Here is a 27249-nt window from a genome sequence, read left to right as displayed (position 1 = left end):
GTTGGTATGGAAACCTGTGATTATAAGGTTTACAAAATATTACTGGCAGTAATATTATATAGGTTAAGGAGATTAATATACTAAAGTATTCTTTGTCTTGCTTAGAATAATAAAAATCTTTGATATGAAACTCCACCACTTCATTTCAATAAGGGCTTTCTGAAATTTATTGAATCACAATTTAATATATATATATATATATATATATATATATATATATATATATATATATATATATATATATATATATATACTAGCGGGGGTACCCGGCGTTGCCCGAGTGTTTGTTTCCGGGACGGGGGGGGGTTAAAAAATGTTATGGTAGGTAAGTAGGAAGGATCAAACCCGGAGTCATGAGTAAAAGTAGGAAAATAAAGTATGAAAAAAAACAAAAAAAAAACATCTGCAACGTTAACAGTTCGGCCACCAAGAAAAGTCCATTCCAGTTGTTTAGGAAAAATTTAAAAAAAAAAAAAAACGACTACGGTAGGTCGGCACGAACGTGAAAATATAATGTGAATTGTCCAGCACGCTAACCACTACGCCACAGAGCACTGCAGCTTAGTTTAGTGATTTTAAATAACTTCACATGAAAGAACTACGAAGCCAAACCGGTGTTCTCTTCTCAACTGTTCCTTGTGAACGATCCCCAAACGGTGTTAAGTGGTGGCAGGGGGAGGAGGAATTTATTAGAGAGAAAATATTTTACAACTTCCATTGATCTTAACCGATTTTGGCCGTGACTTCTCAGCAGAAAAAGTATAGAAATCTAAGATTATCGAGGAATTTGAGAAATAATAAGCCTATAACACACCTCAGATATTGGTCTGCCGTTTGTGCATATTATATTTGCATGAAATATCTTGATTTTTAATCCTATTAATGTCAAAATCAGACGGGAAAAAATGAGTTCATTTTATATATATAATAATATATATATATATATATATATATATATATATATATATATATATATATATATAAGAGAGAAGAGGAGAATAGAAGATAGAGAAGATGTGTGTGTGTGTGTGTGTGTGCGTGTGTGTGTGTGTGTGTGAGTAAATGAAGTAGTTATATATATATATATATATATATATATATATATATATATATATATATATATATATATATATATATATATATAATTATTTGATCTTCTTAGCTTAAAAAAATGTTGAAATTTTTATCGACCTACATTTATTTTTTTTAGTTTTCGTAACATGAAATATGGGGGGGGGGTAGAACACCTAAAAAAATATTTTCTCTAATATATTTAACGAAACCTACTTTTATTATGTAAGTTTATTTAATAATGAATAAATATAAAAAAATTGCAAGAAGATATGACTAATATTTGATTTTTGCTAGATTTTTTAAACATGCGTGTGTCAACGGCTCAAAAAACGTTACTACATAGGAACGTTGTTTTAAAGCGTCGATAATATAAACACGATTTTCGTCTTGCATTTTCATTATTTTTGTATACTGTAAAAAATAAAAAAAAATATTAGCAGCTTATTTAAATCCTTTTCTTTTGAATGGTAAAAAAAGTTAGGATGATAATATTAAATTTAATTACAGTTACATCGTTTTACATACGAGGGAGGGTAAAACTGTGCCGCGCGCTGAAGGTACCTATTGTTCGATTTTTAGGATTTGGGGGAATATGATATTTCGGTTTCGTGATGAGTATTCTCAATCACGAAGAAAAACCAATTCGTCTAAGGGACGTAACTCTATTTTAGCATTTTTGTTTTTTATGCGATAATTTGAGACGCTAATTGCAAGACGACGTCGAATCGGTCTTTCTTCATGATTGCCTCTGTATTTTTAAATAGATTGAATTTTGAATAAGAATCAATAATCAATTAAAAAATCCTACTTTCAAAATCAAAATAATTATTTGTGAAAAAAAAATACGTGGTTGAAAAACTACGTAGTTGAAAAACAATGTTGAAAAAAATACGTAGTTGAAAAAAAATGATGAAATTAAAAAGTCGAGTAGATATGATTACATATAAGACGTTGTGAGTTATCTCCCTTAAATGAAAATCATCTTAGAAATGATTATCTAAGGGAGATAAGTCATAATGACTATTTCAATTTATTTTATTTGTGTCAGCATGAATTATCTCCCTTTTATTTGCTTCTTGTTGAAAGAAAAAAAAACGTCTGCGTTTCATGTTTTTCATATTTTTTAAAATTTGTACTTTTTCAAGGAATTTTTTTGTCTATTTTTGTCTCAGTTTTAAAATTGTTTTTATGAGATTTTGATATCATATCATTTTTCTGAATTATTTTCTTCATTTTTTTTTTCCAGATTCGTGGTTTGTGTGGCAAATTCAACTTTTTAACAGAAGACGATTTTACGTTGCGAAATAACGTTCCTGATTCCCTCAACGGATTCATTCGTGAATATAAAGATCCCGATTGTAAAGATAAAAGATTCGTGAAAATTGACGAACCTTGCAACACATACAGTTTTGTAAGTAAAAACAATTTTAACAAAATTCAACATTAAACATTTGTCGATTTTTATTTATTTTTTTTTTTTTACTTTAGAGTGGCAACTTGTTCTGTCGAAGGAAATAACTTTTCTCAACTTATTGAATTCCGCTTATATTAAAAAGAAAAAAAAAAATTGTTACTCATATATTTTTGCTACAGCGCTGAAATAATGACGTTATTATTTCGATAGCCATTATTAACATGGAGAGGGGGTGTTTTGTAACTATTCTTTGCTTCCACCTAGCAATTTAATAAATAAAAAAAAAAGGTACTAGTGGACTTATTGATCCGTGCTATGATAATAACGTTATTATTTAAAAAGCCATTCTTAACATTGGGAGGGTGTTTTGTACCTATTCTATACTTTAACCTTACAATTGAATGAAAAAAAAAACATAAAACTTTAATCAAACTTGGAAATACGATTTAAAATATAGCGCGGATCATTAGCACCAAAAAAAAAAAAAAGATATCGTGAAACTTGAATTTAACTGGAAAAAAATAATTTCAAGATAGCGTGGTACCAAAAGCACATAAGCACCAAAAATTTTAAAATCCTTATGATGTATGTATTCGGGACGAAATGAAAATATCATATTCCAAAAATCACGTAAATTGATCAAGTAATTTTATTTTCATAAAGAAATTATTCATATGCATAAATAGCGCAAGTTTGAATTATTGTTGAGTTATCTTCAAGTTTTTTTGTTTTTTTTCTCAGTATGTTTTTCTAGATTTTTTTCAAAATGGTCCATAAGACGGCCGCCTTTCAGTGATTCATAAATTTTATTTTCTTATTTAAAATAAAACTATGTAATCAATTTACGTAATTTTAGGAAATATGTTTTTTTGTTTCGTCAAGGGTACGTAAATCAAACATATTTTTCTTTATCTTTGTTTTTTTTTTAATCTAGGAAGGAATTAAACTTATTTTTTTATTCAACAATTGAATTTAGCAAATAATTTTTCTAGGTACGGGCAAAAATGTCGGGGAAAAAACAGGGAGACATAGTTTTGAAAGTCGGTTTATCATAATTTTTTGTAGGTTTCCAACAACTTTTTGATTGTATTTGAAAGATTAAAACCTAAAGTTAATTTCCAAAAGGAAAAAAATATTTGTACACATGGAAAAAAAAAAAGTGGTACTTGTGCATTTAACGAACCAGACGTAACTCAGCATTTGCTCGGCTTTGTCCGGCGCATGACGTCAACAGCCGGATAAAACCGAGCGTTGCCGATAAAATAAAAACAACGCTACAAAATAACTGTAAAATGAAATTGTAAAATGTAGAAACATCCAAAAATAAATAAAAAAAAAAGCAAAAACTTACCGTTCATTTTTAAAAAATTATTATTAGTATCATTGTTTGAAATTGTTTTCTGTTTGCAAAATAAATATATATAAAATATTTTTGTAAACAATAATAATAATGCTGACTTTAGGGCTTTTTCGTAATGTTCCTGTAAAAATTATTTTTCTTTTTTTCATTGTTACAATTTACGATGCTTTATTTTCATAAAAAAAAGCAAAAATAAATTCATTTCCCCTAAGATTCAAATAAAAATAATGGAATCATTATATTTTGTGATCATTATTTGATAAATACTGAAAATTTCATTAAAATTGGTTAATTTCCTAATTTTTGGTGAATTTTTAAGTAATATGGAGGGGTCAAAATGTTTCTACATTTTTAGCATCGGCTATTCATTTTGCACGTACTCTTAAAAAATGAAGAGGTGAGAAAATTGACCTATATTGCCTCTATCAAACTCTGCAGGTTAGTTGACAGCACTTTGTCTCCAATACACAAGTCTCCACACAATGCAGCATGATTCCTTTTAACTAAGTGCTTTTAAGGAGGAGACTGTTAGTTTGGTCGCGCTGCATACTACAACTCTGGTGAGTTCACCCACAAAGCTCCAGAACCACTCCAAGATTGGCAAAGCAGAAGACGTGGTTACATATTATCAAAGCTAGCATCGAACCTTCTTCTGGTTCACAGGTCTACGGTGTTTATCACTGGTTCTGGGAATGGTTGCCCATAACTATCTTGGCTGCAGTGGACCCTTGTGCATGGTCTGAATTCGTTTGGGATGTTGTGTGTTCTATGGGAGGAGCCGGCTCAACCTGTTATGGGTAAATGCCACCAAAGTAAAAAAAAAAAACTCAAAGAATTGAAGCTAAAGTCAGGAAAAAAAAATGTGTTTCATTTAATGTTGGTACTAATTGTTTGGCGACTGCTTGGTCATCTCTGTTATGTTACATAAATCACAATCAGAAACATTGAGGTTGATATGGATGTTTTCCTAAAGAAGTACCCATAAATTTTCTTCATTCATCATTGCAAAAGACAATTTTTTTACGTCATTAATTTCAGCGTTTAATAAATAAAAATAAAATAATCATTAAAAATGCATTACCCGGTACTTTAATACGATAGAGGCGCCTCTTTGAATTTTTGTGATGAGGATTGATTATTTGTATTATTTGGGCGATGATCAATTAATAAGCAAACCTAGTATAAAATTAATTGCAAATAATAGATAATATTTGTATATACAATACATTTGCTTCCAAAGACAATAATAAACAACTTGCTCTTCTGGTTCGTAGAAGATATGGGTGTTAACCCATTAATGGAAGCAAACATATTTTCAATCTTTCGGAAACTATACTTACAGAAATTGAAAATAGAGTTCTGTCTAAGGGATTGGATTTTTGTATTCCCCCAACCAGTATAAATAGAGAGATAACACTTTCTGCCTTTGAAGTTTTGTTCTCCCAACTGAGACATAATGTTCCTATTTCTGCAGAAGAATTTCTGGGATGAAACCTAGTTTAGTTGCCTTAGCTCACCAATACAGTAACACACCTGTTGATTATAGCGACTTTGTCTGGAACATAACGCAATTTAAAACTATGAAAGCGTTAAAGTCCAATGCTGATATTTATATGTGCAAACCAGACAAAGGTGCAGGAGTGGTGATTTTGGATAAATCGGACTACGTTGAGAAAATGGCAGTTATTCTCAATGATGTTTCGAAATTCCATAAACTCGGTCCTGTCGAGTTGATGGATAATACTTGCAAAAACGAGGCAAAAATGCAAAGACGTCTACTTGCATTATTTAAAAAGAAATTTTTTTGCAAGGACGTCTATGACAGGATTAGACCCTCTGGTTCACAACGTCCTAGAATGTATGGTCTCCCCAAAATCCACAAGCAAGGTGTTCCGCTGAGACCTATCTTATCAATGGTTGGTTCAGCAAAACATTCTTTGGCTCAGTGGCTTGTGGAAATTCTGCAACCTGTGCGCGAGTTATATACCATGCACTGTATCCCTGATTCTTTTCAGTTTGTTGATTATGTACGTGGGTTGGATTCTAATGCAGAGACATCTTTTATATGCTCTTTTGATGTCTCTAGTCTACCGTTGGATGAGACTATACATATATGCACTGACGTGCTTTACAATGGTCGCCTGACTGCTCCACGTTTTTCTAAAGAGATTCTTATTGAACTCATTTTAATGTGCACAAAATCTGTGGACTTTAGTTTTTGTGATATTATGTACTGTCAGGTCGACGGGGTTTCAATGGGGAGTCCGTTGGCCCCAACTTTAGCGGATATTTTCGTCGGGTACAAGGAATCCATTCTGTTTAACTCTATAACAAAACCCACTGCATATTTCAGTTATGTTGGCGACACTTTTGCTGTTTTTCCATCGCAAAGTGAAGCGTCGATATTTTTTGATAGGTTGAATTCTTTGCATGGAGCTCTAAAGTTCACTATGGAAAGTGAGAAGGATATTTCGCTTCCCTTCTTGGATGTTCTTGTTGAACGTTCAGGGGGGGGGGCTTTCTCACTACAATTCATAGGAAGCCGACATTTACTGGCCTATATTTGAACTGGTTGTCTTTTGTACCAAAATCATGTAAGGTCGGCTTAATTAATACTTTGGTACATAGAGCCCTGATGATTTGTTCACCTAACAGATTGGACGCCGAACTCGATAAGGTCAGGGAAATATTCACAATAATGGTTATCCTGTTGACCTTATTGATGACTGTATTTTCAAAACGGTTGCGGATTTTAAATCCCCTAAAAAGTTTGGACCTCTGAAATGCCCGGTTTATTTAAAAGCACCGTGGATTGGGGAAAACAGTAACACACTTTCCAAACAGATTCGCAGAAGTATTTATGACTGCTTTTATTCTGTGTCCTTGCGTTTGGTATATACTACAAGACCTGCATTTCCTTCTTTTCGCAAGGATAGTTTGCCTTACATCCAAAATAGCGATATTGTATATTAATTCAAATGCCAGTGTGATGCTGGTTATGTTGGGCGAACATCCTTGCATCTTTTGACTCGTATAAACCTGCATGTTCCATCGAAGATCAGACAAGGGAGGATGGAGTCTGGTAGTCTCCCTCCTTTTGCAGCCTTGGACTCTGCTATTTGCCAGCATTTGGTTGACAACCTGTGCTGTGCTGATAGATATAAAATAGAATGGTTCGAGATGCTACATAGAGCGGACTCCAGAAACCATTTAAAGATTTTTGAGTCTGTCTCTATTGCGGTGCGGAAACCTTCTTTGTGCCGGCAGAAAGAAACATCTAACGCATTGTTTCTCTTTGGGGAACTTTGAATCTTTTCTCCCAATTTTTTAATTTATTTTTTTTTCTTTCCCCTCGTTGTGCCAATATTTAATTGTTTTTTAAATGTTAATAAACTTTATTTTAGTGTCCCCATATTTTTGGCACATTCAATAGTTTCCCATACTAGCAGTTCCGCCTGGCTTTGCTCGGGTCCTATGCACTGTTCATAACTTCATGTGCATATGTATATATTAAAAAGTGTGAATATGTACGGTAATGCCTTTCTATATAATAGACTTCCTTAACTACCATAGAGAAAAGTTGGTAGAGATCGCAGACGTCGAATTTTTTTTAACTTTGACTCCAATTTTGACCCCTTAACATTTATTGTTTTTGGCTCAAACTATATTAAAATGTTTGACCCATGTCCAAGTAACCTACATCTAAAATTTCAAGTGTTAGACCCAAAATTAGCGGAGGAGTTTGGTAGAGTCTGCAAAGGTCAATTCTGTAAACTTTGACTTCTTGCCAGTCAAATTTTTGCTCAAAAACTGATTAAAAAGCTTGCTGCATGTCTGAATAACTTTTATGTAAAATTTCAAATGTTTAGACACAAAATTGGCTTAATAGTTTGCTAGAGACCGCAATGGTAAAATCTTTTGAACTTTGATCCCTTGGAAGCCAAATTTTCAGAAAAAAAAAAAAATGATTGCCCCATGTCTGAATACAGTTTATGTAAAATTTCAAATGTTTAGATCAAAAATTGGCTGAGTAATTTAGTGGAGACCGCAGAGGTCATTTTTATTTTAAACTTTAACCCCCAATTATGACCCCTTAACATTTATTTTTTTGGGCTCAAATCAAGTTATTAAGTTAGATCCATGTCCAAGTCACCTACATCTAAAATTTCAAGTGTTTAGACCGAAAATTTGCGGAGGAGTTTGGTAGAGTTCTCAAAGGTCAAGTCGTTGAACTTTGACCCTTAACAGCCAAATTTCTGGCCGAAAACCGATTAAAAATTTCTTCCCAATCTCAATATGTCAAGTCTCGAGTCTGTAGACGGAAAATTGACAAAGTTATTTCGTAGGGAAGTGCACACACACACACACGCATTTCACTTTTATATATATATATAATAAGTAAGTAGTCATAAATAGCAAAAAACTATCTCTATATATAAATCAATAGAGAGAGATTAATAATATGCAGTAATAAATAATCATATAATAAGTAGTAAGATTGTACATCTAGAAACAAAAATAGGTTTAAAGGTTCCTAAAATTCATGCTAGAATTTTCTACATCGTTAATTTAATTTATTTTTAGTTTCCTATTTGATTTACTTAATTTCATAATAATTCTTGTCCCTGGTATTAATTAGAAAGATCATATCTCTTTCTTTGTTTTTTCATTAATATATTTTAATTTTCTGATTTTCTTAAAATTTAATAATGTGTTTATCACAATTTTTTTCTCCATTTCTCTTAGTCTGTCTGTATGTTTGTCTGTCCATTCCATTGTGCCGTTCTGGCTGAAAATTTGTGTGAACCTTTGTTGTGATAAGGTGCAGCGAACTAAGTATTATGGCATTCCTTCAATGCACAGTTAGGGATTCATAGGAATTAGTATTTAATGTAAAAATGAGCACAAATTTAACCATATTCAACCATTAATTTCGCATAAATCGCTTGTTTTAAGTTAACGGGCTATAACTTTTCCTGGTTTTAACAAGTTTATTTTTTAATTTTGTTTATAATTCACTTCATTTAAAAATAATTCTTGGTCTCTGATACGAATCAAAAAGATCATATCTATTTCTCTGTTGCTACATTGATATGTTTTAATTTTTTGATTTTCTTTAAATTTTATTAGTTAATCACATTTTTCTTTTCTTTGTAATTTTCTTTGTTTATTTTCACTCACGCGGCATTAATTTAAGGATATTAATTAAAGGGTATTATCCATGAAAACAGTATCAACATGAAATCAGCATTGTACATAAAATATATTATGAGAAAAATTTCTCCCTTCAAAGACATTTTCGTTTACAGCAGTCATTTTTTTTTTTATTATTGATTGGGAGCTTCATAGCAGATCTTTCTGGCATTATATCTAACCTGAATATTTTAACATATATTCCACAAAAATTGGATGTATCTGAACTTTCAGAAAAAGGCTTTCATTCCCTCTCTTTCTTCCTTTTGTATGAAACTAAATTAAATAAATATAGCACAAATTACCCATCTTGACCTCTAACACCTGTGCTCAAACATTCAAGATTGTTTCATTAGTTTAGGAAAAAACATAGAAATATATAAACATACTAGACTTTTTAGCCCATTAAAAACAAGTAATAGTTATAGCCTCTTGACTTAGAATGAATGCTTTATGCCAAATTGATTGTCGAATATGGTTAAATTTGTGATCATTTGTGCATTAAATACTAATCCTTTACTGTGCATCGAACAGACACTATAGTTTGCTGCACCTTATAATAACAAAAGTCCATATAAAATTTCTGACAGATCGACTCAGTAGTTTCCAAGAAAAAGTGAGCAGCAAAATCTGTTCACATTGCATTTAAACTTGTATAGGTTAGTAAAAGTCAGGGAAGTAGGATACAGGGAGGGAATTCCAATGTCCAGCAGCCTGAGAGAAGTATTAGAGCAGAAGGTTTTCCAGTATCTAGAGACCTCAGCAATGAAGGGGTGGGATTCTGCTGCTTGTTGAGTTAGTGGGGAGTATGTAAGTCGTGGGGGCACAAGTGCTATAAGTTCATCAGAGCACATTCTATTTAAGTACTTGTAAAGTAGACACATGGATGCGACAGAGGTTGGAGCTTCCTTAATAGTGCAGTACTTATTAGATTTACGACTCTTTTTTTTTAACTGTCTAAGAGTGAAAGACTAGTGGTAGATATATCAACCCAGATGTGGCAACAATACTCCATGCATGAGCGAATTGTGGCTTTGTAAAGATATAGACTAGATTTCTGTTGTCGTTATTATCTTGAGTCTTATTTTTGTTACAATATCAATTTTTCTGGTTTAAGCTATGTCTATTATGGCTTTTAATTATTTTTTGTACAATTGTAACTAAGTTTTATGGTATTTTTATTGAACATTTTTATGTACCACATTATTAGCAGGGAAATATCGATTTAAAAGGTTAAAGAAACTATGATTAATTTTGGATTTAACATACAGATTAAACAAGGCATGTAAAACAATTTTCCACTTCTATTTTTTCTTATAATACAAATAGAAATATTTGGAATATTTCTATTGTTATGATATTCAGTTTTCGTTTTTCATATAGTCATTGCTTATATGTCTTCAAGGGAAACATTTAACAAACATTTCTATATGCATAACCACTTCGACATACCAGTTCTCATTAGATCGCTGATTTTAAGCAAAGCTGGTCATACCCGGTCAGTAACAGATGGGTAACCATTTAGGAATACCAGGTGCTGTATGTAGGAAGACGCTGATACTTCCCTGCAAGAGTGGCAAAAACCTAATATTGTCATTTCCTTGACCGGGATGTACATGTGACTGGGGATTGCTTGTGAATTTAATATTCCCATGAAACTTCCTCCTTTGGAGAAAATTGGTTCAACACACCTAGAGTGAATGCCGTTGGGATAATCCACATGAAAATGGTGTACCAAGAAGATAATCTTAATCTAAAAAGATTTTACGTGGGCAGAACTAGCACAGATTTTGAAAACAGGTACAGGAACCATAAGACATCTTTCAGAAACCCAGAAAAGAAATTTTATCTTTATTCCCAGACTTTCTCATTTTCTTCATTTATTCAACTCAAATAAGAAAAAAAATCATCTAACCTATTGAAAAAAAACAAAACAAAAAAAAAACATGCAACAGACATTAGTCCTCTGTTATTTTTGAAAATTTACTTTCTTCTTTCTGCAGAATATCCAGAACGCCAAGAAACAGTGTAACTACATCAAGGATGGTTACTTGTTTGCCAGTTGCTATGACGTAGTCAGCTTCATGCCTTACTATGAGCGTTGCCTTTATGAAATGTGCATGGTTAATATAAAAGATTTTAAGACTCCCCTTTGTAATATTCTGGCTGATTATGCAGAAGAATGCACGAGGAATGGAAAAGTCATCAACTGGAGACTAAATGCAACATTGATGAACAAATGTCGTAAGCAAAGCTTTGAATTTTATCATATTTTTAAAACGTCTGCTTTTGTGAAAAGATTTAAAATTTTTGTGTAGTTTGTTTAAAAAGTAAACGCTATTTTTTATTGTTTTATTGAACACTCTCTGGATTATTGAGTGGTCTCTGGATTACCCTATGCTCTTATAACGATGATTATGATTGGTCTTATGAGATGAAGAAATGATTGTTAACCTTTACGACTTGGTTGAACTAATTCGTTCAGTTGTAAATAAATGAATATAACGGCATAAATAAAGTGGGAATTGATTCAAACACGCTTTGTACGTATTAGTTCAGTATCTGGATAGATGCCAGATACCTCTAGATTGCAATTGTCCATTGATTCAGTATGTCGTCATCTGTCTCAGAGAGTGGAGGATTTCGTTTGTTGTCATTAACACACGTTTTCTAAGCACTAGGGATACTAATCAAGGTAGGTTTATGACATGCACAAATTTTCAGTGGTAGTTTAAATATTGAACTTCATAATTTTTTTCCAGTTTGAAGACAATCATAGTATCATTACCCTTTAAAGTAAAATTAACAATAAATATTTTTTAATCATCTACATCATAATTCAGATCATAGAGGATAAGAGATAAAAACTTTGAAAAATGTGAACAGATAGTGGATTCTGTTCTACTGGACTGGACACATTTTGGGGTGTTTCTTTAGACGTCCTTTGTTTTGTTGGTTATTTGCGAATCTATATAATAAAAATAGACATAGTTATATGGAATAAGTCAGAGAGAGTTGCAACCTTGATTGAAGTGAGTGTTCCTAATGATGGCGGTCTTAACAGAGCTAAAAGAGAGAAACAGACCAAATACCAAGGTCTCATGTATGATATGAAAAGAAACTGGAACCTAAAGGGGATATCGATCATACCAGTTATCATAGGTGCCACAGGACTTATGAAGAAGAACCTGAAGTCCTACCTAACTAATATTCCTAGTGAACCAAGTGCAAAAGAGATTCAGACAATTGCACTTAAGGGAACAGCGAGGATACTAAAAAGAGCTCTCGGTTGGTTTCAATAAAAAAGCGGGGCAATGTTGGCAGCTGGTTTGGCTGCCCCATACCCAGCATTACAATCTTCAAAGGAATAAAAATGATCATACGTATGTTTGGTATGCTTTGCAGTATGGAGAACAAAAGATGGGAGGTGAAGAAGAAATATGAAAAAAGAAAGGTAGTAGTTAGAATAGCGACTGCTGCTGCTTCTTTCAAAGCCTGATACCGCTCAACAATTCAGAAGTTTTATAGCTGTCAGCGTCGACTGCTGCTGCTTTGCTTTGAATATTCAATATTACCTAGTATTTTTTCCAATGCAAACATTTTTCTCTCATTTTTGATGGAATATGTTGTAAACTCATGTTTAACCTATCTATCTTCTGTTTATCTTATTGAAAGTCATGTATGTTTGAAAGGGAGATAGAGAGGAGGAATAGAGAGAGTAAGAGAATATGGTGCTTAAATTTCAAATAAACCTATTGATATTTTATTTACCTTTTTTTAAAAGTTGAATTCATATTTCATTTAGTTATTTTTCTACTTTATCGTTTTCAATAATTTTTGGATATATTACTATTTGCGACATGACAATTACATAGGTACCATTTTTTCATTTGTATAATATAGAAGCGAAAGTATTTCTCTTCACAGATGCTTGGCAATACTGTTTGCACTTTTTTTCCAACTCTGGGGGAATTAAAATAAACTAGTCTTTACAACAATAAACAGAAGCACAATAATTCAATTAAACAAATGTCATCGAATTCCTTAATCAATCTTGCATTGTAATTTGACCACTGAACAGAGATTTATGACAATTTCTGCAAAAAAGAAACAAAATATAATGCAACAGCATTATTTCGAGATTCTAGAAGTTAAAGCAGGCATTCTTTTTTTTTTTAGAGATTTGATTCATGATTTTCTATATTGCTGATACAAGGGTTGTTCCAAAAGTAAAGCCTCCTATTTTTTTAAAAGTCAAAACGTGAAGAGCTACAAAGATGGGAATGGTACCATTAAATAGAACAACCTTTTGTGCTCCAGAATTTATTTTTCTACATAGTCACCACCATTCTCAAAGTACTTTTGCCAGGAATTCAATGACGTATCTCTGCTTTTCATGCACATCCATGACAGCGGTTGCTTTCTTAGAGTCTCACACCATTAATATCTGCAACAGAGAGATGAAACTTTCAGGTCATGAATGCATAAGTTCAGTCATCATAACAATGCAATTTGCAATCACTTTTGATCCATTGCGGAAGAATAAAAAAAAAATAGGAGACATTACTTTTGGAACGCTCCTTGTATTAGTCATATAATACACAAGAAATATATTAAAATAAACTGTACATTTATGAAACTGTGTCAAATTCACATAACAGAAGCGATATATCTTTCTGATATGTTGATTAGGGATATGTGATCCAAATCTGAAGTTAATATTAATTTGCAAAAGGACATTTCATTAATTAACTATTTGTGGATGTTACATTCATTAAATAGTTTAGTGCCATACTCAAATTCATCCAATTTCAACTTCTCCTATGTTTAAACTTTCAACAGCCACAAGTAAAGGTAAGTCCTATACAGATGCATGCATTGAAGCTTTTTTTTAAAAAACTATTTTTATTAAAACTTGCTTATCAACTATGCTATTGCTTGAACTACGTGACGTAACCATTATGGTTCGACAAACGCCTAAAACAACGAAATTAATTTGAATAGAAGCAAGCATAAAAAGTTAAAATGAAAACTTTGTAAAACCGAGTAATGCTGTAATTTTAAAAAATAAAAATGAAAATCATTTTTATTTAATTCACTCGCGAACTTAACATTATTACCAAAATGAAAAAAAAAATTACAAAGTTATATATGATTAATGTGAAGTTCCACTGAAAGTTTCAGAGTATTATTTAAAAATGATATTCATTTTTAATTTAATAAAAAAAATTACAGCATTACTCAGTTTTCTGATGTTTTCATCTTCATAAAATGAATCTTTTCTTTAAAAAAAGCTATTTTTTGACGAGTTTTTATAATGACATCATCTACAACATACATAAATTATTTATATCATTAAATTTAATTAATACAGTAAAACAGATTTTATTTAAAAAGTTATGCTTAATATATTAACATTATAGTGCAAATAGAAATAAGTTTCAGAGTATTAAATAAAAATTATTTTCATTTTTAATTTAATAAGAAAAATTACAGCATTATTCTGTTTTCACATGTTTTCATTTCAATAAAATTAATCTTTTGGTGCTTATTCAGATTGGTACTTATGGCAGCAATTAAAAATAAAAATATACAAAAGTCTGTATGATGTATGTACTAATTACAAAACAAAGATGTCATATTCCAAAAATTATGTAAATCAATCAAGTAGCTTTATTTAAAACTAAAAAAATAACAAATTTACGATTTTTAGCGATTTTACTACTAAACTGGATTGAACATAAGGCTTATTTTTTACCCCCAACTTTGATTTGAGTTGTCCCCGTTTTTTTTTTTATTTCATTTCATTTAATCATGGTGGACGAAAACATTACAACTCGCTTAGTCATAAAATTTGATTTTATTGAATAAATAAAAGAAACTACTTGATCAAATTACGTGATTTTTGGAATATTTCATCTTCGTTCTGTGACTGGCACGTACATCATACAGACTTTTTTGTATTTTCTTTATATGAGGATAACAGTCCGCAAACAAATAAAATAACGAATATTTGTGAAGTGGACAAAGTATTAGTTGTTTTACCAAATTCAAACATGATCATTTGTTTCATTTATTTTGCAAAGTAATCAGATCGACCTAAAATGTGTTTACAAAAATGTGCTTAAAATTAGACAAAACAATTCTAAATCATGAAAAGTGAAACTTTATGCCCCCTTATGAAGATGGAAATCAAGATATAATAATACCAAACATTATGTCTAGAATCCTTATTCTTTATTCCAAATTTGATCAAAATCAATTACATGATTTTGATTCTAGAAAATGTCCAAAATTTAAGGCTTAAGCAAAAGGGGTCATAAGAAGAAACTGAAATCCAGGAAATTTTGTTTAATTTCTATCTTTATGACTATGGATCAAATTTAATACAAATCTGAAATATTTGAATTTAAAAAAGGGAGTTTGTTCATATATTATGCGCCAAGACCATTCAAAATACCCCAAAGAAACTGAACTTTTGGGAATATTTGTTAATTGATGTTTAATTCTTATTGTTAAAATTTCAATAAAAATCTGATGCATCCGAATTCTTACAAAGGGTGTCCACCTTCTATTTGCATATAACTAAATTTAACTTAATATAGATCATATTACAAACCCTCATGTCTAGCCGCCGTATCAAAAATTCATGTTAATCAGTTGATTAGTTTAGGAGTGAATCCGATAATAGACATATATAAACGTATGCACATACCTAACTTTATATATAGATAATGTTACATAAAGCCTAGTTCGTTTATGGTACATCTTTTTCGCAATGTTTCACTTGGCTTACATTTTACATTTAAAATTAAAATAAATGTTCTTCCATTTATGTTTTTAATGGTTTGAACTTATTGTAAAACTTTTTATTGTTTGAATATTAAATACAAAAAATAATTATGTAATTCCTTTAAAAATTATCTTTTTCATGTTCCGATTGTAAACGCAAAATTAAAATGTATAACCAGCTTGATAAAAAGGTGTTTGTTATTGGCATAGTGCCTTCTTTTTATGTGCTCTGATATTAGAATCTAGCTACGCTCCTTTCAATCCAGATGTGCCTTTTTAATTTGCTTCTTTATCGCAACTTGGATCGCATAGTTTTAAATAGTCTTCTGATATTTTTTGTTTCTGCTTATTCTCATTTTTTTTATTTCAAAGCAATTTTATCATCTCAATTTACCAGCGTTCATAAGAAATATCTTTTCTTTACTTGCTTTCAATGTTTTTCATTTCAAAATTGCTTTGTGCAACAAATTTGTGAGCAACTTTTTCTTAATCTATCCGTGTTCTTGAGCAATAATTTTTCTCTTATTGTTTTCGACTTTGTAATTTTTTCCTTAATAATTTGCTTCATGTCACAAATTTGTAAGCAATATTCTTGTTCTCAATTTATCAGTATTCGTAAGAAATAACTTTTCTCTGCTTGCTTTTTTCTTTTCTTTTTTTTGATTTTTCTTTGTAACATCTTTTCCTTTAAAATTTACTTCATACGACAAATTTGTAAGCAATTTTTTTGCCTTCAGTTTATCAGTGTTTATGAGAAATAACTTTCTTCTGCTTGCCTTTGATTTTTTGTTATAATTTTTTTTCTTTTAAATTTTGCTTCATACGACAAATTTGTTAAGCAATTTCTTGTCGCCAGTTTATCAGTGTTTATGAGAAATAACTTTCTTCTGCTTGCCTTTGATGTTTTGTTATAATTTTTTTTCTTTTAAATTTTGCTTCATGCAACAAATTTGTAAGCAATTTCTTGTTCTCATATCCCATATGCTTGCTTTTGATTTTTTCTTTGTAATATTTTTTCCTTTAACATTTGCTTCATACGACAAATTTGTAAGCAATTTTTTTGTCCTCAATTTATGATAAATTTTTTTGTCCTCAGTTTATGATAAATTTCCTTTTTTGCTTTCGATTTTTTCTTTGTAAAATCTTTTCCTTTAAAATTTGATTCATGCAACAAATTTGTAAGCAATTTTCTCGTCCTCAATTTATTCATCTGTTTCTTTCTCTGCAAAATCATTTTGTTATAAATTTGTTTCCTGTAACAAATTTCTTTATGCGATATGCCTTTTTCTTTATCGAATTTTTATAAGTGACCTGCATTTTAATTTCAAAATATGATGCAATAAATTGGAATATTTTTCTGAAGCAGTTGCTAATTTTTCTTTTGTAAAACTTTTTCATATTTCATAATTTAGGTTTGTAATTTGAAAGCAGTTATTTTTTTTCAGAGATTTATTGATCTGATTCTGTTTATAGATCGCAGTATAATCAAGAAAACCCTGTATGGTGTGGATATGCAATGAAGTATGGTATTCATCTATTATATAAAGGGTAGTTGTGTGTGTCTAGCTAAAAACCAGAAACTACACAAGACACACACATGATACATTCTTTATCAGCATATCCTCGGACAGAATATAGGCATGCTGTTGTTTTCTTATATTCATTTTTTTTAATGTTACCAGAAACATAATTACTCAAGGGAGTTAGGATTACATTTATAGAGTGATTTTTTTTTTTTATATATTTGGTGTGAAACTCCAATAAAAATGTTTTCTTGGAATTTAAGTTATGATTAAAGTGTAGTGTCTGTTGTCCTCCATCAAGGGAAGGAAAATCCTTCTTGATGGGGCGAAAGGAAGAGAGGGAACTTAGAGAGTGTGAGATAAAAGAGAGAGGGTAGAATATTCAATTATGATCACGTTTTTTTAAATATTAATGAAAAAACTTTTGTAACCGAGGCAAAAGGAAAGGAAAAAGCAAAAGAAAAAGATTTTTCTTTTGCTTTTTATTCTCAGTCTCTTTCATAAAATGAATAGAAATTGTGATAGGCAGGGAATACATTTTTATTGAAGTGGAGATTAGCATTCAAGAAAAAAAAATCGTGTAAGTCAGTATGATACAACTTTGCTGACCAGCTTGATTTTGCTGTTAATATTCTTGCAGGAATTACCATGGGAAGATTGCTAAAATCCTTAAGTGAGAGTGGTATTATGGAATCGACTGGATTCGAACTTGGCACATCCAGGTCCTCAGTTCAGATTGTTTCCACTTAGCCATCATCACCTTCTACCACATTAAAGATAAGGAATTTGTTCATATTATTTTGATTCTTCAGACTACTGTTCTTATCTTAAGTGTTATTTTCACAACAATGGATACCATAGCATGCAAAGTGACGTCACTGGGGAAGAAAAAAGACTATATAAAAAAAAGAGAAAGAAAACGATCACAAGAGAGACGTGGATAACGTTTGAGATCTCGTGAGAGACATGAAGAACATTCTAAATCACGTAATACCACCATGGGTGGGGTCCTTATCGTACACATAAGCAAAAAAAAAAAAAAAATGTGCACTAACCCTAAGTCTAGTAGTGGACCCTTCAAGGGTGACCAGACCCTCACTGATCATTGGAAAATACCGCTCAGATGCTTGGAACACACAAAACGTGCATGACCCCAAGTCTGCGTGGCAATACTGTTTACTTCAGCCGTCTGTACGTTGCTTTGACTTTGTATTGAGTTGTGCTTGGTCTGTGTCTTCACCATCTGGGCGTCAGGGTAGATCTAAAATCAACTGCACCTTCAATTAGACAGACAATCAACAAATAAAGAAAAACCAGTGGTCATTTTTCTAATAAACAAAAAAATAATTATTTACTGAAAGTTACAAGATTCTGATCATTCATAAATTGTGACTCAATACAAATGCTCTGTGGACTAGCAGCTTCCATTAGTAAAGTTATGGCGAATAACTCTAAGTCTGGGGCTTGTCTCTGCACAGTGTAGACCCAGGGGCTTAGAACAGAGTGAGATTTAAGTCAGGGGTTTGCCTTTGACTGGTGTGAAAACCCCAGGTAGTTGGCAGTGTGTGCCCTCGAGGCTATTTTTGCCTTTCATTATATTGAGAATCAGGTGGGCTTAACCCTGCCTCCAATTCCCAGAATTCCATTTCACAATTCTCAGAAAACAAATCTCAGGCAGTTTTTTAAATTCTCAAGCTCTAAAAGTATTTCCTTTTCTTCTTCTTCTTCTTCTTCCTTTATCTGGAGGGTTCATTGCCTTCATCCTCCATCACATGGGAGGGTCTCTACCTTTCATCATCACTGACGTAGATGACACATCTTTCATTTGCATAACCAAGGTTTTTTTTCCCCCAAATGCCACTATGCATGAGTAAAAAATAAATAATTTGGTTATCTTTTTCGGGTGATCAAAATCCCTGGACAATAATTAATAGACACGTTACTTTGAATCCACCATCTTGTTTGTCCTCATTGAAAGAAATTCATAGCATCCGACTTATATTTCAGGTGACCAATAATAATTTTTGCCCACCCAGAATTTGGTTAATTGCTTTTCTTCACAGGGGAGACCTATTCAGATGAAATTGTCAAATTGCCAAACGGCGCCATGTCTGACATTTTTTGAGATACCTTTATATTAAATATCCCATTTTCAGTTAGTGTTCTTTTTTAACGTCCGTTTATGTCAACAGAAATTATCATGACAGAAAACGGATTTCTTCTTTATCAATATCCACAAATAAGTGAGTGCGTGCATTAAATTGATATCATAGCAACCTTCCCTAACAATGCTCTTTCTTTCCATCATTATCACTAGCATTATCACCACCATCATCACCATTACCGCCGCCGCCATCATCATCATCATCATCATCATCATCATCATCATCATCATCGCCTTGATCATCATCATCATGGTTACATCCAACGACACTGTCACAACGTGGGTGATATCATGGCTGTAACAACAAGGAAATAAATGTTGTTGTACAAAACAAAAATCGAGTTGGAGTTATTTCCTATTGTTTGTCTTAATCTCCTTTGCAACTGAAACTGCACACAACGTGTGTTGGGCTGCGGATAACATTACAAACGTAACCTCCGACCTTCAGTTGTATCTTATTGAACCCAGAAATCTTTCCGTTGAATTCGGTAATCTGCACAAAATTTCGAATGGCACCCTTTATTTAATTCACGGAGAGTTGAATGCTCGTTTTCTGTCAGCCATGACTGGGTAGAAGTCCTAAGTAATTTGCAATTGTATTTAAAGTGCCACCCAAGTTTGTTAGAAAAATTCCTGAGTTTAACAATCTACACTTGAAGAAAGTTGGAGGTTACATCGACTGAAATGTTTTGAAATTAACACTCAAGATGAGAACAGTAGTCCGAAAAGTCAAAATAATATGAGTAATCAATCCTCATCTCCAAAATTTATATCTTGAAATTTTATCATGAGGCACATAGAACACACAGGTGAGGTGTACATTGTGTGCTTTCAGTTTTGTAAGATGCATACCTAGCAATATCTCTTTCTATGCTCAATACGCCCACTTTCTTCTTTGTTTTACAATGATTTAAGAAATGATTTATTGTTTACTTGACAGCTTATCAATGCGATCTGACTAAATCCAAAATATACACGCAATGCAGTCCGGCCTGTAAAGGACTTTGCCGAGACCTTCAAGAACTTAAAGGGCAATGCCGAGATGAATGTATTTCAGGTTGTGCGTGTCCTAAAGATTTTTATGAAGATGACAATGGCAACTGCGTGGAACAAAAGCAATGCACTTGTTACGATGAATATCAACCGGATATTATTTTCAGAGAAGGACAAACGATTAGACGAAGATGCGCACAGTGGTAAGAAAATTTGTTCCTCTCCTCTACCCTGTCTCATCTTCCTCTCTCCCCTCTCTCTCTCTCTCTCTCTCTCTCTCTCTCTCTCTCTCTCTCTCTCTCTATCTATCTATCTATCTATCTATCTGTCATTGTTTATATATCTATATTTATGTCTATATCCTAGATTCGCTAATAAATAGCAATGTTTATTCATTTATATGAATTTTCTAGCAGAAAATCGGCTTATACCAAATGCTAAATCTGCGATATGTTGAATTTAGTTAATATTCCTCGGGATTTAATCTGCATTTAAAAAATTTTATTTTAGTATCTCTACTTATATATAAAAGGCACGTTGTCTGTGTGTGTGTGTGTGTGTGTATGAGTTCATTCTCTTTGGAATATGAAACGGCTGGGCCAATTTTCTTTTTAATTTAACGTAAATGTACTTTATGTGTCTGGGAGTGTTCTTTATATAAGTTTTGTATCAAAAATTACCGATACGTATCAATAATCGAAAAAATCTGATTTAAGAAGGAACAGTCCAATTTTGACTATACTTAACACTTTTCCACAACATAACATCACAAGTGCATTTGAGAAGTTTTATCACTACACAAGCTGAAAGGCTTGGTGTATAAAATCAACAGTAGGTTCTTTGATAAGATGTGTTCGAAATGAATATTTCCATTTAGAGCACAATTGGCCCATGATATTGACGTTTGCATTTAATTGTATAAAATCAACAGTAAGTTCTCTACAGTGCGATGTAGACTACAATGTATTCTAGATTAAGTCACTGAAAGGAGGCATGTGACACTTCTTCCTGGTGCATCGCAGTGGGTCCCAGACTAGAGCAGGCAATCAATCAATTTAATTAAAAAGAGGGAGATTTCACCGATTCTGATGACAAAAAAGTATTGGAAGTGTGAAACATTCGTTGGTCCTCATTTAATCCTGAGCAACATCGGGTCTTCTTGCTAGTTTTTTTTTTTAATAAAATACTCAAAGCCTATTTAGGCACATATATTAGACTATATATACATATAGTAAGTTATGAAAATATATATTTCCATAACTTACTACTTAGTTCTACTTAACTATTAAGCACTATTAAAGTAAATACTGAAAACAAATGTATATTAGCAGACCCGTTAACCAGTGTTGCCCGGTGGAAGCATGCGCCCCTCCCCCCATGTAAAAAAATTAAACTATGGTTAGAGGGGGATTGTCAAAGTATTTGCCCCAAGTTTAACCTTGATATATGCTGTCAGAAAGACTATAAGCCAAAAAGAAAAGGGACAGTGTCGTGTAGAGAGAAGTAGACTTGTTTATCACACGTGTGTAGAACAGTGAATGAGAGTGCATAATGCATGTCATTATATCTCGAAAACTATTTATCTCTTCAAAGTTAAACTAGATTGTCTTATTCAGCATATTCTAAAACCTATAGAAGTCGTCAGTGTAAAGTAAATTATCTAGTTGGAGCTAAGGTAAAAAAATTACCTTTAAACAAAAACAAAAAAAGAATAAAATTTAATATATGAGCAGTGTCGAAAATGATTCCTGTGAAGAGAACTAAAAACAAAAACAATTATAGTACAAAAACAAAAAACACATATATAACAAACAAATAAGTTTATCCGTAGACAATGTAATGAAGGGCAAATTTGTACTTTAGTGGCGTAAATAATTTGACAGATAAAAAATTTTAAAAACAATGGCGTAAATATAGTGAAATACAAATTGAATCAAAATGAATGTAAATGAGAATTTTTCTGAATGTAATTCAGACTTTGAGTGTTTAAATGTATAATATCAAAAGAAATAGTTTTTATAAGTTAGTCTGTGAACAAACGAAGCATCCACAGTTGTATTAAATAATATAAAAAAAAGGCAGAAAAATAGAATCCAAAACGCCCCCCCCCCCGACAAAACAAAGGCAAACAAAACTAAAAAAGAAAATAAGATCGTATAAGGATTTAGAAGACACTCCCAAATCGAAAAATAATAATTTTTTTTTAACCTAATCACCCCAATGTAGGTGCCACTTCGATGTAGTGGGCTCCTACAAATCTTTTATTAAAAGATTCATTCATATTTTCATCTCATAAGTTCAGACATACGACTGAATGATATTTTTTATTATATTAAAACATTAGAGGCAGAAAGCTGTTACGATTTTCTTTTTTTAATGTTAAAGACAAATGTTTAAAAAACGTTCCCATAATATGTACTGGTTTAAAAAAATCCAAAAACACTAAATAGTTGACACAGCATATTTTGTAAATATTTTCATCTAATAGAAATGTTTTCATCTAATGGAAATATTGTTTTCATAGCGTGAAGGTAGTTGTATGTGTATGAGTGTTTCATCTAGATAATAAGGGTCTCAGGGAAATAGAGTTATGATGTTTAAATAATTACTCGGTGTTGACTGGGAACGGTGGGAGGACTTTTGTATTAGAGAGGTTTTCTCCTCTAATACAAAAGTCCTCCAACCACTCATATCTTTTGGTGAAATGAATATATAGTTGTTTAGTCTTTCTCCATTTGAGCTTACGGCATTATTAATGGTATATGTATTTACTTGTCTCTTCAGATGAGCAAGGTATGGCCTAAGGTTGCTTTAAAGTGGAGGTTCTGACACTGTTTAAATTTGTAAAATGTTTACAGGTATCAAAGTCTACCTCATTTTCATATAATGAGGGAGGTATTGTTTAGGATTAAAATACTTAATATTAATTATTTAAAACATTTTTTAAAAGGACTTCAGAGAAACAAAAGATGCTATAACGCATACTACTAATATTAAAGTTCTTGACGATCGTGATGATGTCGCTCGTAAGAAGGAAGGTACTATTTCATTATAATGAATAGATGTGTATGTAACGATGTTCGAAAGTTACATAAGATGGTGGGTAATAGTTTAGACATAATAAATTTGTATGTGGCATTTGTTATTGTAAACCTACTGTAATTTGGTCAAGAGGGGAATTTCTGCAATCATTTTATTATATATTTATATATAGTAGATAGTAGGAAAGTAGAAACAGATAGATAGATAAATAAATATTGAAAACTAATATATATATATATATATATATATATATATATAGTTTTCAGTATTTCTTCAATAGTGCTTAATAGTTAAGTGGAACTAGCTAATAAATTATGAAAATATATATTTTGATAACTTACTATATATATTTATATAGTCTAATATATAATATATATATATTACTTATAGCAAGTTAGCTGCATAAAAACGTTTATGTTTCATTCTTGGGAAAAAATCATTAAGCTAATTGCTTTACTAAACCTTAACTATGTAATGAGCACTGTCGAAGTTAATAATGAAAAACTTTATGCATAATATATGTTATACACGTATACACGCCTCGATAAAAAATAACGAAAAATAAAAATTCTGCTTAACCAATGTTCGTACTAATATTTATAAAAAATATATTTAAAACTAATAAAATAAAATATGCATAAAGTGCGCTTGAAAGCCAAATCACAACGTAATATTAGGAAAATAAACAAATACTTTACTTGTTTGAAATTTATAACATAAATATATTTCGGAGCTATACTCAATCCTCAGTATGTTGCTTTCTTTCCTTTTCTTCTTTTCTTCTTTTTTGCCATGTTGTAAAGTTGGAGAAAGAAAAGTCTGTTTGTACACAGCCACGCGTTGTCTCTCAGCGGTTGTATTTTGAAATATTGGAACTGTGCGTAGGCAATGCGAGATTAACGTCAAGGGTGTTAATTCCATATTATTCAAATTAAATCAACGTTTCTATATGGAATTCACACCCTTAACGATATTTAAAACGTTTCTAAAAACTATTCTGTCTGAACAGTTTTTCTTTTTAATTTTTTTTTTCCTCAAATAACTTCACATATTTAAACGTTATTTTATATGAATGTTTGGGTAAACGCTGACAAAATAATTTTTCCTCATTTATTTTATGAAGAATGTGCACTAGTAATGTATATATTGCTACATAAACCACTCGGTATATGTTTATGTGTCCGCATATTTTTTTCAACACAACAAAATGATGGTAGTGCAGGAGTAACTGATATTAATTGCAGACTTCTTGGTGTGACATGTGTTGCATTGCTTTCTCTAATACTCTTTGGAAAAATATCAATTCATCTCTCCTCCCACTAGCCATTAGTGAAATAGTCAAACAGACATCCAAGCTAACCAAAAACCTTGACTCCAGTAAAGCAACCGGCCTTGACGGTATTCCAATTATAGTACTCAAAAAACTTCAACCAGAACTAGCGCCCATACTTACAAAACTGTTTAAACATTGTCTTAAGGAGAATTGCTTCCCATCACCCTGGAAAATCTCATCAGTATGCCCTGTATTTAAGAATTCAGGTGATCGCTCATCCGCCTCTCAGTACAGGCCAATAAGTCTCCTGTGTGTCATGAGTAAGTTGTTGGAATCTGTGTTAAATAGAGAAGCAGTCAACCATCTCGGCAAAAATAACCTTCTTAGTGATATACAATATGGCTTCCGTTCTGCTAGATCTACAGCAGACGTGCTTACAGTTATATCTCATAGGATTAGCGAATCTCTCGACAGAGGCAACCTTTCTAGGGCAATTGCTCTTGACATATCAAAGGCCTTTGATAAGGTATGGCATAAAGGTTTACTTCACAAGATCTCCAGCTATGGTATAGCTGGAAATGTCTTCTCAATTATTAAATCATTTCTCTCTGATAGGTTCATAAAAGTAGTAGTTGATGGGCAGAAATCAGAAGCTCACAATATTAATGCTGGAGTTCCTCAGGAGTCCATCCTGGGCCTCACTCTTTTCCTGATCTACATTAATGATCTTCCAAATCACATCCTTACATCATTTGTAGGCATTTATGCTGATGACACATGGTAGCACATCTAAGGCAATAAACGACCAAGTAAATAACTAAGTTCTCTCTGATTTTCTCTCCTCTGATCTTGATCACGTTGTACAACAGGGAAAGGAGTGGCTGGTTACTTTTAATGCATCTAAAACCAAGCTTCTATCTTTACATCATCAACGATCTGATCCACATCTGGCATCAATTAAAATGAATAGCTCTCGTCTTGGGGAGGCCTCAAGTTTTGAGAAGCTTCTGGGCTTGACCTTTACTCCTGATCTTAAATGGAATACATACATCAAATCTGTTGCCAAGGCCGCTGGAAAAATGGTTGGATCCTTCTATCAATCCAATAGATATCTCACTGCTTATGCAATTCTCTATCTATATAAGAGCCAGGTACGTCGAAGAATGGAATACTGTTGCCACATCTGGGCAGGAGCTGCTAGAAAGGACTTGTCCTGCCTTGATAGGGTTCAAAATAGACTTTGTGGCCTCATGGGAGATGTCCTTTTCTCTTCCCTGTAACCACTTTCTCACAGAAGAGATGTTGCAAGTTTGTCTCTGCTTTATCGTTATTTTCATGGAAAGTGTTCGACTGAGCTTCAGTCTATGGTCCCCCCTCGCCAAACTTTCACAAGAAACACTCGTCTAGCTGAAAACACTATCAATAATTCCCCCCACTCTTTATCTGTGCCTAAATCTAAACGTAGACTCCATGATCAAAGCTGTTTTCTAGGAACTGCAGGCCTGTGGAATTTGTCTTCCGTTTTCCTGTTTTCCAGCTGTCTATAAAATGGTTGTCTTCAAGTCCAACGTGAACAAGTTTCTGATGAGCCGTTACACTTAAGTTAACAAATTTACCAAACTTCCATTACTATCGATTACTATATTGTCCTTTTGACTACTGTACACTCTTTAACCCTTATCCTTGAGTGGCCTTTCGGCCTTGATAAGTGGTGACGCCTATGTAAAAAAAAAAAGAAAAAAAGCCTTGATATGGCAACTAGTCTAAGAGAAGAAAAGCTCTGAAATAACACATAATATTTATCGCTTTTATTTCATCTATATATTTTATCTACCTTGGCATATTCGTATCTTTATATCTATCTGCATAGCTATATATCGTAGAGTATTCACACACACACACACACACACACACACACACACACACACGTATATATCCTAGCAGGCCGCCCAGCATCGTCCGGTCATAAAATACACTAAAATATATTTTAATTTATGCAGATTTTGTATTTATTATTATTATTATTATTATTATTATTATTATTATTATTATTATAGACTCGATTCTCCATTGGTTATTATATTGTACCCAATATACAGTAGTTCCCCCAGGTGTTTCCCAATCATAAAATATGCTTAAATATGATATTTTAATTCATGCAGAGTTCGTATTTATTATTATAGAGACTCTATTGATTATATTGTACCCAATATATACTAGAGGTTTCGAAAGTAAAAAAAAAAAATGACTGGTGCCATCAGCTAAAATCGAAACCAAAACATATAGCTCTTCAGCCTTATTCGTTATCATCTGTATTATGTCCTTACGAATATAAAAACTTAAAAATAACGTTGTAAAAGGTATAAATGTATATTTACATCGACTTATGCTTGCCAAGTTTAAAATTTTTCCAATTTTGAT

At 32.1% G+C, this 27249-nt stretch overlaps 1 protein-coding gene across 1 annotated transcript in view; it reads left to right on the top strand.

The window, feature by feature from the left end:
- The window catches only part of LOC145263032 (uncharacterized), a 376016-nt gene that overhangs the window by 120048 nt on the left and 228719 nt on the right, over window positions 1-27249 (top strand). Inside the window, exons 15-17 of the mRNA XM_080119864.1 lie at window positions 2321-2485; window positions 11045-11285; window positions 20461-20716. Coding sequence (XP_079975990.1) covers window positions 2321-2485; window positions 11045-11285; window positions 20461-20716 — 662 coding nt within the window. The remainder of the gene's footprint in view (window positions 1-2320; window positions 2486-11044; window positions 11286-20460; window positions 20717-27249) is intronic.

Source organism: Euprymna scolopes, chromosome 38 (genome assembly GCF_053919585.1).
Source record: "Euprymna scolopes isolate OS-2025 chromosome 38, ASM5391958v1, whole genome shotgun sequence".
In the NCBI taxonomy this organism is placed as follows: Eukaryota; Metazoa; Mollusca; class Cephalopoda; order Sepiida; family Sepiolidae; genus Euprymna; species Euprymna scolopes.
Note: the sequence above shows the minus strand (reverse complement) of the source record. Positions and strands in the feature narration are given on the sequence as shown.